The sequence below is a fragment of the Copidosoma floridanum genome, unplaced genomic scaffold (genome assembly GCF_036245765.1).
Source record: "Copidosoma floridanum isolate Cflo_tuat_1 unplaced genomic scaffold, Cflo_Japanese_pri ptg000025l, whole genome shotgun sequence".
NCBI classification, from domain to species: domain Eukaryota; kingdom Metazoa; phylum Arthropoda; class Insecta; order Hymenoptera; family Encyrtidae; genus Copidosoma; species Copidosoma floridanum.
The window spans coordinates 549,112-561,433 of NW_028321902.1; the positions used below are offsets into that span (position 1 = coordinate 549,112).

The 12,322-nt window shown below is 33.7% G+C and overlaps 1 protein-coding gene across 2 annotated transcripts; it reads right to left on the bottom strand.

Annotated features, from left to right (window-relative positions):
* Window positions 1–2,164: 2,164 nt before the first annotated feature.
* LOC106641637 (uncharacterized) lies at window positions 2,165–10,832 on the bottom strand. Of its 2 annotated transcripts, none has more exons than XM_014356129.2 (5): window positions 10,765–10,832; window positions 6,667–6,752; window positions 5,674–5,791; window positions 4,447–4,530; window positions 2,165–3,299 (listed from the first exon to the last, which is right to left on the bottom strand). In XM_014356129.2, the coding sequence occupies exons 2-5, from the start codon at window positions 6,748–6,750 to the stop codon at window positions 2,401–2,403; spliced, it is 1,185 nt and encodes a 394-aa protein (XP_014211615.2). In that variant the 5' UTR covers window positions 6,751–6,752; window positions 10,765–10,832; the 3' UTR covers window positions 2,165–2,400. The 2 variants fall into 2 exon arrangements, with proteins under 2 accessions (XP_014211615.2, XP_089451413.1); XM_089595287.1 differs by lacking the exon at window positions 10,765–10,832 and adding an exon at window positions 10,490–10,548.
* Window positions 10,833–12,322: the final 1,490 nt, after the last annotated feature.

The window sequence follows — 12,322 nt, forward strand, 5'->3', positions numbered from 1 at the left end:
AGGCATCCTAAGTAGGCCCTACTATGGCTATCAAGTGATGCCATGATAAGAGAGAAAATATTATTTGATGTTTCGTCCCGGGAGCACGCCAGGACTCATCAGTAAGGCTGATGACGTGCTCCCTGCCTTAGACACCTATATCGGTGGGGATACCCTAGCTCAATCTTAAACGCCCTTATATATTAACCAACATGAAATCCGGGCACTTGCGAGAAGGTCGAGTGACATGGTTAGACGCCTAGCGGATGGTTGGAGAAGGACGGAGAGCCGAAGTGTACGTACATGTGTGTGAGAGGGTCCCCACATACTCCCCCTCCAGTTACAACGCCGGATGAAGGAGTGTAGACGATAGTGTAAGAAGTGCGCAGTGACGCATATGACGTGCATGACGTGGTGTATTAGCAGAAGGCAAGATAGGGGAGAAAGAAGTCGATAGTTGATAAAGTAGATCTCCGAATCCTCCACGCTCTTGTAGAGTCCTAGAGAGAGGCGAGCAGAAGCTCTAGCCGCGACCGAGACAGAGGTCAAGTCGGAGAAAGAGAGGGAAGCTAGTTGCTGTCCCGAGGCGTAGAGATTACGGAGATGCTATTAGAATAATTAGAAGAAGGTTGCGCATGTTCAAGTTTTACGGGGTCACCAATATGGCTATCAAGTGATGCCATGATAAGAGAGAAAATATTATTTGATGTTTCGTCCCGGGAGCACGCCAGGACTCATCAGTAAGGCTGATGACGTGCTCCCTGCCTTAGACACCTATATCGGTGGGGATACCCTAGCTCAATCTTAAACGCCCTTATATATTAACCAACATGAAATCCGGGCACTTGCGAGAAGGTCGAGTGACATGGTTAGACGCCTAGCGGATGGTTGGAGAAGGACGGAGAGCCGAAGTGTACGTACATGTGTGTGAGAGGGTCCCCACACTACCTACTGATCGCCTACTTACAATTTCCGTTCGGGTGGAAGCCTGCACTTGAGTCGCGTATTTTATTTTTCTCTGTCAGGTTGCAAAAGTCGTATTGTGTCTGGTTCATAGTTAATTTAATAGAAGAGTTTAATTATCTCATTAAAATCACACAAGTATTTATGAAAATGTATGTATTATGTATAAAAAGCTTTCCTTAGGCATAAATAATCTAAATAATTAGTATTTGCAATCATAACAACCATCCAACATATCATAAGGATAGTTCAGATATCACTCAAATTCTCCAGCTATAAATAGCGTTGTATTGCCTTGTGTAATTAACTAACATTATTCATTAAACAATAACTTATCCCTTTGTAAAAAAAACAGGTCAACATAAGTTAATCAAGTATCAGAGAAAAAAATCAAATTCAAGGCTATGTTAATTGATTGTTTACTTACAGAGAAAAATGGGAATGGGTATTTGTTTGGCATCTTTTTTATAAAATTATACTTATTCTTTTTCGCAAATTTTTAATCATCTTACATAAATCTTAGTTTGATACGTTATGTGTAAAGTAAATCAAGTCAGTAAATATGAATAAAACCAGTAATAGGTGACATGCGTCACCAGGTGTGAAAAGAATCATTGCTTGGATGTATTGAAGACTTAATCAGAGAAAAATAGAAAAAAAAATCTTTTTACGTATAAGCAAAAATTAATTTTACCTAAAAAAAGTTTCGCATTAAATATTGTGCAGGGACCAGGAGATAGAGCCCCCGGTGGAGGGTAGAAAAGGCAAAGCCCCTTACTACAAAAAAATGAAATCATCGTTCATAAAAAAAAGTTTATATCTATTTTCTCAAAAAAAAAAAAAAATAATAAACTCGATGGAATTAGAGTATTTGAATTTTTGAAAATATTAGTATACAAAACCAATTTCATAAAATCATCGGATATTGTACCAAAAATGTTTAAAAAAATGTTTAAAAGACAGCACACGAGACGTGTATTGTAGAACTCTACAATTGTCTGTGTGAATCATATACGGTCCATAGTTGCAACACCATGTTCGAAAATTACCATCCATACCTCACTTTTCATCCGAAAGGAGGATAATCAATCATTTACAAAAGGGGTAAGTTCCTAACACAGTAAAAAACATTGATACAATTATCAAAGTACATATCGTAGTTACTGAGCTGCGAGTATAATGTTTTGACAAATAGCAATGTTTGCATTATTATAGTAATGTTATTACATATATAATAATAGTAATGTTATTACATTAAGTGCTCTCTTAATTCTACATAAAAATTTCAGCATTCATATGTGCGTGAAAAAAATAAAAACTTACGTTCTGCAGTGCTTTTTCTAAAGTTTAAAGTTCATAACTTATTTATATGCATAAGCAGGGACTTTTTGTCTTGAATTTTTAGACCTTTTATTGATCAACTTGGATTGGTGAGCTTTTTTTCCTCCGGGCGTTTTGTTAGTTATTACGTTCAAACTCCCTAATCACGTAATTAATTTTCCTAACAGTAGCTTTGGTTAGTTCATCCGTAATCTCGTAATAAAAAACTAGCCTCGCTAGGCAGCTGCTGAGCGCCAGCCCCCTCACAACGATCCTGTCGTCATCATCAGCCTCGTTCTTCACACACTGAAGCCGTGCCACAAAGTCCCTCGCCGACACCTTGCTCTTCCCATTGACTCCATCTGCAGAAACCTTTATCATGATCATATTCGAGTGAGTCACCCCAAGATCAACCGAAAAAATCCTCGATCCCGTTGCGTTGATTGCCTTGGCGATCTCGCTCGCCCTCCTGTGGTCGTCCTTCAGCAGAGGCACCATCTCGTCAAGAGCAAATATACCTGCAGCGGCGAGCACGCCTACCTGCCTCATCCCGCCACCGAGGACCTTGCGTGCCCTCCTGGCTCGCCTGATAAAATCAGCTGATCCACAAAGTACCGATCCGGCGGGCGCGGCCAATCCTTTGCTCAGACAAAAGGTCACCGAGTCGAAGGGCCGGGCAAGCTCGCAAGCCGGCCGGCCGGAGGCAACGCTCGCGTTCCATAGCCGCGCGCCATCTAGGTGCAGTTTGAGATTGTGCCTGTGGACAAGCTGCTCAAGCTGGTTTATCCACTCTTGGGGCACCAAGCGACCATTTATCGTGTTTTCCACTGCCACCAGACAGGATATCGGTTCGTGCAACCAATTGCTCCGCAGCTTCGACTCGAGGTCAACTAGGCTGAATGTACCGTCCGGTCGGTTAGGTAGGCTGCAGACGGTCACACCGGCGATCTGAGCGGCACCGCCTTGCTCGTGGTTCACTATGTGAGACTCAGATCCGCAGTAAATCTCGCAGCCTCGGGTGTCGCAGTGGATCATTACTGAAACAATGTTATATTTTTTAAAGAATTAGAATGATACCACATTTTCATTTCCTATGAAATAAAATAAGATTTTTGGTACATATTTCAATTTCTGGAAATTCAAAGTGATCAGTGATCCGTTGGGGGCGAAATGTAAGAAAATAAATAAATACAAGTAAAGTGTATTTAAATTTAAGTAATTATTAATTTTGTAGCCTGATGAGGCTGACGCATATTGTCAGCGAAACGTTGCGCATCAATAAATCAACGCAGGAAAATTTAAATACACTTTACTTGTATTTATTTATTTTCTTACATTTCGCCCCTAACGGATCACTGATCACTTTGAATTTCCAAATTCACCGGAGGGCACTGATATATACTAACAAATCGTATTTCAATTTCTATATATCTATAAGAAATATTGTATCAGTTAGAAATATTGTATATTTCAAATTACATAAAAAACAGTTTCTTACTCTATTTGAATCTGATGGGCCAAATACATCGAAATGATTTTTTTAAATTACATTTAAAGGTCCTAGAATGTCATAAATCTCAAAACACTTGCAGGCAACGACAATTTATGCTTGCATTTTCCGTAATATGTTTTGATGAAGTCGAATAATCCGTATTATTTGAGGTACCAATCTTTTAAAAACCGTATGTTTTGTAATATTCAACTTATATTGCTTTATGTTCTATAAAAGTTTTTTTTTCGTTAGTAACGTCATTAAATGGTACTTTTTTCCCCAGAGTCCCTGTTAAAACTAAAATTTTTTTTAAATTTTTTCTACGATTTTGATCAATGACCTTATCGGCAATCGTAACAAAGAATTCATCGTAAATTTATAAACATTTTCTCAAAATTTCATTTAATTTTGATGACAAGTAAGTATTTTCTCGTTAATTTATTTTTCAACGAGTGTTAAAATTTTGTTTTTTCTCAACGCAATACCTCAATCTATTTTATACGTTAAAAAAAATATTGGTTGGACCAGTAAGACTTTTGAAACCGATAAAAGTACTACTCTAAATGATGCAGTATATGAGATAAGTGATAAATAATCTGCTGTTGTATCTCATCGTCAAATCAGTTCGTAATTTGCACCGTTGACTCAGAATTTATGCACTTATTTAAAAAAGGTTAAAAAAAATGAAGTACCGGAAATTAAATTTCCCATCGTTCCGGTTGAAACGAACAGCGCCGCCTCTTTACCCAGCAACTTGGCAGCCTTCTCCTCGAGACCTGTTTAACAAAAATATATTATTATATAAGAACCAAAAGACCAGTTTCCTGAGCTAGAGTTTTACAAAATATCAAAATGTGTTTTTGATGTTGTCTTGCTTTTTGAGACACTAGTCATATACTTTTCCGTGCTCGTTTCTATACTTTAATACAATACCAATGTAAAGTAATTATTAATATTGGTCTTCAGTATTTTCAATTGTCACGACTGTTTCGTCTTGAAAAAAAATTTATTTATACTTTCTGATTTCTAATATTACAGTGAGGCATAATAATAATATCCAAATAATATCCAAAAATTCTATTAACGATGATATGTCATTCTAGACAATAAAACGACTTTACAAAGACTTTAAAACAATAAAAACTATAGAAAACCGATCAGTCATTTGAAAAAATTGTTATTTAAATGTGTAAGTTTACAAAGTATTAAAAATACAGATAAAAAGTATGTGTCATCTGAAAAAAAACTGTGAGCTATTTCTATGCATAAGATCATAATTATACAGAAGTAGTTTTCATTGGTTAATCTCAAAATTCCTCAAATATGTATATTGTAATACAGTTGACTCACAATACTTTCTGAGTAATTATTGAATAAATTTATTGCTGGAATATAATTTTTAAAGACTTGCGTGAGCTGACTGTCCGCAAAAAGTATGACATGTGGTCATACTTTCTTAATGGACTCGTGGATATAGGAAACACTCAACTAAAATCTAATTGACAGTATTTTTTAAATAATTGTTAATAATAAGATGAAAAGTTTGTTGCTAATATAAGTGTTTTTCAATGGTATCTAACTGCAACTTGATTCAAGATTTAAGTATTACTGACCATATAATTTAAAAAATCTGTAACTCAAACATCATTTCATGAGGGAATAAGAAAATGTTTTTTATTCAATATCACATGAACAACCGCCTAAAACAATAAGTTGATGGCAATAGGTATGAAAATGAAAATTTCAACCCTATAGATTCAAGACTAGACAAGACTCGTATAAACATACTTGACGACAGGGTCAGCTATTTTTTATCAAAAATTTTTCAGAATTAAAAAAAATTTTTACAAATATTGGCTTATCTGAGTTCTCGTGAAACTTCATACATATATGCTGACCTTCGTTTGTGAATTACTTACGTTTGACAGTCGGATCCTCCTCGAAAACGTCATCGCCAACTTCGGCGTCGAACATAGCCTGCCTCATTGCCAATGGAGGCTTACTGATGGTGTCGCTCCGCAGATCCACAATAAGTGCCTATACCATTTGGTAGTGAAAAAATACATACACTATTACTCTATCCTCTGATTTGAAAATTCGAAACAAATTTTACATTTAATTAAAAAAAAAAAAAAAAAACAATGTTTTTTCTCATTTTGCTTGGTTAATCAGGCATGGATTATGTAAAAACATTGGTTTGCACGTATATAAAAACTGATGAATACAAATTCACGCTAATTGGTTTGGTTCATGAAAACATCCAGCCATGTCAGTTAAATTTAATTGAAAGTAGTGTATGTTTTTGTAATGTTCAGAAGTTGTGTAATGTTTTGTAAAGTTCAAAGCAATAATTTTAAACAAAAACTCGAGAAAGATAACGGCTTCAAAAACCAGTCAAAAGAGCGTGAAAAATTACTTGAGAGTAACCAAAAAATGAGGTGCGACCAGCACATGGCAAACACGATACTTATTGTTTCTTTTTCAATGGCTTCTTCACGGCAATTGGTTTTTTTCCTCTCGGTGCTCATATTTTTAGATCGTATGCGTTTTAAAATATTACGCGTAGTTTTTTTCGTTTAACTGCAGCGCTGAAATTTTTTTCTTTTTTTCTTTTCTCGCCAGGTCGTAGAAAATGTTTATTATTAGGTTGGCATTTCATTTCGAGAGAATAGCAGAAAAATTAAAAAATGCGCTAAAAATGTGTACAACGCACATGACAAAGTCTCAATAAGTACAATATCCCGATGAAAAAATCAAAACGACATTATTAAACCTGCACGAGTACCATAAATTGTTTTATTTTATCATGTATCAAATACTTATTGTTCTTAATAGTTTTTATCCTGATTTTTTCATTGTTTACGTATTTTTTATGTCACCATACTCACAACGGGTATAAATTCAGCACTAACCTTCGTCTCCAGCGCATGTTTCTTAATCTCCTCTGACGGTCTTTGCCCGTACATCATTAAATTGAAATAACTCAGGATGTTCATACCTGCGAGGAAAAAAAAAAATTGCTTACAGTTTGGGCTAAAAAAATGTCCTGCACTTGCACTCTCAATTGCTAGCAACTTTCGTACTGTTCGAGTCAAATGTACATGAGCGTCACGTCCGAACACTCGCAGCGCTACCAGTGCTATACGGATTTGCAGTGGAGTGGGAACATCCCATACTCTGTAAGCACTTTTGTTCATTTATTTTCAAAATCTGTTGATGTACGCACAGTTTTAAGCACTTGATCGTTTAACGCTCAAATCGCTCAAGTGCATTTTTTCATTTTTATGATCGTTTGTTAAAAAAAAAAAAAAAAAAATGCTTAAGTCTTTTGAAAGTAAACCTATGAAAGAGTTTCAAATCTGTGAGCGATAAAATGTAAGGATTAAGTTAAAAAAAAACTTGGATTTATAGTTTAAAGAAGTAAGTGATTGATGTTTCTCTCACAGTTTTTAAACGATTGAAGGTGCTTGCAGTATTATGTATTTGAAATACGTTTTGTAATAAAACACTTGAATTATTTTTAATTTTTTAATCTGAAGTATTAAACTCTGTAAGTGCAAAGTATATATTGTAACATGCTTTGAGCGTTTTTTTTTTTTTTTTTTTTGACACACTAAAAATATGTATACTTGAAGCTTAACTTTTTTGGTTATTATTATTATTTTCATTTTTTTTGCGTAGCAAAACAGTTTTACAGTGAAATAAAGAAATGCATAAATATATGTTTCAATGTTTGAAATAAGTAAACGTTAACTTTCATATTAAAACTGCGTCATAGCCGAATGAGCACATACGAGCAAAATCGAAGTAATCAACTCTCGGAGACACAAAAACACATCATCGTTTTGGAGGATTATTACTCAGAGTAGGTGAATCATTTGTTAATAGCTTTTTCAATCACAACCAACATATTTTTTGTCGGAGAAGAAAGTGCAAATTCGTAGGAAAATGCTTTTTTGGAGTAAAAAAAAAAATAACATGCAAGCACATTATTAAATATTTAAAGTATAACCATCATCTGGTAACGCTAGAATTGGGGATATGACTTGGGATTTATTATTAAACCTGACAAATTGTATTTGAACATATTTTATAAGAAGAAAAAAATCACCAATATTATTCTTATGTATTCATAATGGGAAAAAATAACTAATTTGACAATAACTTTTGTTACGTACACGTTAGAAGACAATGTTATATATCTAGATCAAATCGAAATTTTTGTATTGTGTGTTACATGGACATTTGTAATATACATGTATACAGTAGAAAGCAGATAGAGCATAGAGATACAAATAAGGGGGAGAGCAGGTAACTATTAATTAAAAATTGTGAAAATGGAGGGCGATATATGGCCAAATCAGGATCTAATTTTTCAAAATCTAAGTTAAATACGAAAGTGTTAGACCATAAAGTAGTATATATTTTTCAAAAATTGAACAATGATTCAACATCTCTCAATTTTAGCGTTTACCTATATTTTCATTGTGTCTGTAAATATGTGAGTAATTAAATCATAACACTGACACACGCAATGAAAAAATAAAATCACCGTAGACATTAAAATCTGAGTTGATAAAATTTTTATTTTTTCAGTTATAGAATCATCATGTGAGTAAAAAAAAGCAGTTTTACTAAAATAAGTTAATAGGATTTTCCATCGACCTATCTACATTTTGAACAGAATCTATTCGAAGTGAGCCACGACTACTAGCGCTGAAGAGCCCGTATAAAAGTAAATGAAGTGGCTAAAGTTGAAACTACAACCTTAACCATTTCACGTGTTTAAATCAAAAGCGCGAGAATTGAGGCGCCATTCTATAATATAAAAAAGCATCATGTGGCAATAACTGAAACTAAAACCTTAGCCACGGTGCCCACCTCGAATATGTTTCAATACCTAGGCATGAAATTTTTGAGGTTATGTTTCTAACTGTATGGGTGTTAATACAATAAAAAGGTAATTTTTTTTCAAAAGAAATCGACGATCAAGTAGGTGTCCGTAATATTGGGTGCTGTAATTTAACACGATTAAACTACTATGTGCTTTATAATATTGTAATCGTTTTATATTAAATTTTTTCGAGATAAAATCGAGTATTGTCAGTTGTTTTAATAACTATTCCAACCTTTAGGACGTAACTTTTAAATTATTTCTTAACTGGTAATTTTTAGTTATTAGTCGTGCCAGCACCCAGCTAACACATGCACATACGTAATGACACAACCTTTGATTCACTTAAATCATAATTTTAATCAAGCTTACACGGCTTTTTCTACTTCACAACAACGAAAATGTGACTTATCACGTGATTGTAAACAATATATGTATAAATTTTTTTTTTTTTTTTTTTTAACGAAAAGTGCTTTATTTTATAATGTACACAAGAATTTAGTGTTTAAAAAATTCAAGGGTTTGATTTTTTTATACAAATAGAGTGATTAAAAGTTAGTATCAAAATTCTAAATGGATACCTGAATGGAATTCAATACTATTAAAAAAAACCTCGGGTAAAGAGAACAAAGCAATTTGAACACTGTAGAGTTAAATAATAATCCAAAAGAGCTTTCGTCTTCGTGGTTAATTAAATATAAAATTATATTTATATCTTGATAAACAATTACGCATGTTTTTGTTGTATAAAAAATATTTTTTTTTTAATAATCACGTTGAAAAGATTATATTCCTTCTCATTTACGATACATCATATTTATGTTTTTTAATTCAAGTGCAAAAGCCATCTTAAACTTGACACTTTCTTAATCAAAAAATTATTGTGAGTTATTTCACTCGCATTTTCTACACGCCTAACTCAAGCTTATTTCAGATTGTCAAAGCATTAGAGACGGTTCAACCAGAAGTTGATGATAAAATCCTCATTACCGAAGAGAAATCAAAAAATACTTGAGATAAGAAATTTTTTTTTTCATAACGAGCAGTGATAAATCGTGAAAGCCATGCGATATGAAATATTAAGTAAGTTTCTAAAAAACGTTTACCTCCTCAACTCTTGTAACTATTGAAAGTTATTTTTAAAGCCAAACATCAGATACAGAAATTTTTTCTTTTTTATACCCTTCGGTATTTTAGATTACTTGTACTCACAGTCCAAAGCCTGGATCTAGTATGACGGAAATAAGTAACTTTCATGTAACACATCAATTTTTAGAGTCGATTAAGCTTTTTTTTTTTATAAATCCCAAGAACCCGATCGAAACTGTTATGACTCATGAAAAAAGTTGTCAAACAATATTTATTGTTCATCGGTGGTTATTATAAAAAAAATTGAATCGGAAGAAAAATGGATTTTCCCCGTCCGTAAACACATCAATCAATTGCTTTACGAAATCTCTCAAAGTCATTACTTACAGGAAATTGTTAACAAAATAATAAAAATTATTAATAAATAAAATGTTTGGTGAGTGACCATCAAGTGAACCACAGATAAGCTCGAAGATCGAAAGTGAGATCGAGCTGTCAAGATATGCAGAGTAAATTTTACTTTTTTCACATGATTAAATATTCCGTGGTTCACTCGACAGCCACTCACCTCCACGTGCCTCCAAATAAACAGTAAAAATACGAACCAATCAACCAAGGGACTATTTAATACAACATTTGCTATAGCATTGTCTTCTCCTCGCGTCACCTACAGCTTTGAGAGTTTTATCCCGAATTTCGAGCTACGGCGTTCACACGCCTAAGACCACGTGCTGCACTGCAGTGTTACTTACTAATTTCGCTGCGAATACCGGACATCTGGCATCACATGCGTCCCAGTTTTTTTTTTTTTTTTTTCCCAGCTCTTACAGTACAAAATTCTGATAATTTTTGTGTACATTTGCTTTCTCGTGGCGATCAAGGAAATTCGAAAGTCCCGAATCAAAGTTAATGTTAATTCGTGAATTATTTTGCGATATTGAGTTATTGATGGAATTGGGACCTATCAATAATTGCAGTAAGTATCTCAAAGATTTTCAAACCTTAAATAAGTGGTTAAAATACATACACGAGTACTTGTCCGGAGAAAGTAGTTTTTTCCTTCGCAAACGGATCGAGTACACGCAGCTCCGGGTACGTCTAACCGACGCAACAAACTGACTACTTATGTTTAAAGGAAGTATTTCCTGTACGGTAATCCCCTCTGCTTCTGTGCTATTGTTACTTGGTGTTACCGCGCCATTTTAGCCCAAGATGAGATAAGATGAGGATGTTTACACGAGTGATTCCGCAAAAAATTATTCGTGCGTGAAAAATTGAGACCATGAAAGTATGGTACATGGAACTGATTTTTATTTCTTTTTTGTAACGTCATTTGATACTTCAGAAATTCGCGAGCAGCAGTAATCCTTTCTTTTGGACTACCTCGAAATTTTGCGTAAATTTGCGAACTGACTTACAAACTGACAAAATCTTGTGAAATTCAATGAATTTACTTTAGTTCTTCGAGATTCTGTTCTTTTTTTTCGACTCAACAAATTTCATTGGGACGCTTACCTAATATTCTTTATAATAGGTTTTTTTTAATTCGATTTAAATATTTTATGAAATACGTATTTCAACTACGGCACGTACATGTTACTTATTTAAGCAAATTACACACCTTTATCATAGTAACACCACATCATTATTTCAAGTCATGTCTTTTATGAATTAAAAAATGAATTTTGCAACGACATAAAATTGATTTTATTTAAATTATATGCAATATTCTCTAAACCGTTTATCTACACATGGTATCTGTCATACTTTTTCTCTCCCCTGCCCCTCAATCCAATGAGCATAGATTGATCGATTAGCTGCACAACAACAAATAATTGTAAATATTTAATTTTTTCAAAGCATTTGCTTCAAGATAAATTTTGAGCTTTAGTAAGTTGTAAATAATGCAGTCATAATTGAATGGTAAATGATTGAAAATCGTAAAAAATCGTATTTTTTCGACCTATGAGTATTTTTTACTCTACAACTACCACAGTCTTTTTGTGACTAAAATAAGTAACAGAAGCAGAAAAAAAACTTTTTACAGCAAAAACTAATTAATTGAATTTTGTTAAAGATACAAAATTTTTACTACACAGAGTCTCAGTTATAACGTTACGGCAATGAGGACGCACTTGATGAGGTTGGAAAAAAAACTAGAAAGTTTAATCAACATAACATGTGTCTACGTACAAAAACTCACAACTGATTGAGAATAAAAAGCAAAATTGACAATTCAACCAGGACACATAACATATAACACTTGGTTTTCTTTTTTTTTCTCTATTACACATTCTGCAATAATTTTTTGCTTAAAAATTGCATCTATTTTGGTTACACAGTAAGTACTGTGTCTTCTTGCCATGCACGTAGCGCTGTCAGATTACCACACGCAGTGAATATTCTATAGCAACGTAGCAGCTAAATGCTTAAGCTATATACCAGAAAATACATCGTATATAAGATATACAATTGAGTGTAACTACTTTGTAAAATAAACAAGTTTCAAATATTTACTCGATGCTTGCATATGCATGTCCCTAAAAAATGGAAATATAGCTGCTTACATGATACTTGGTATACAA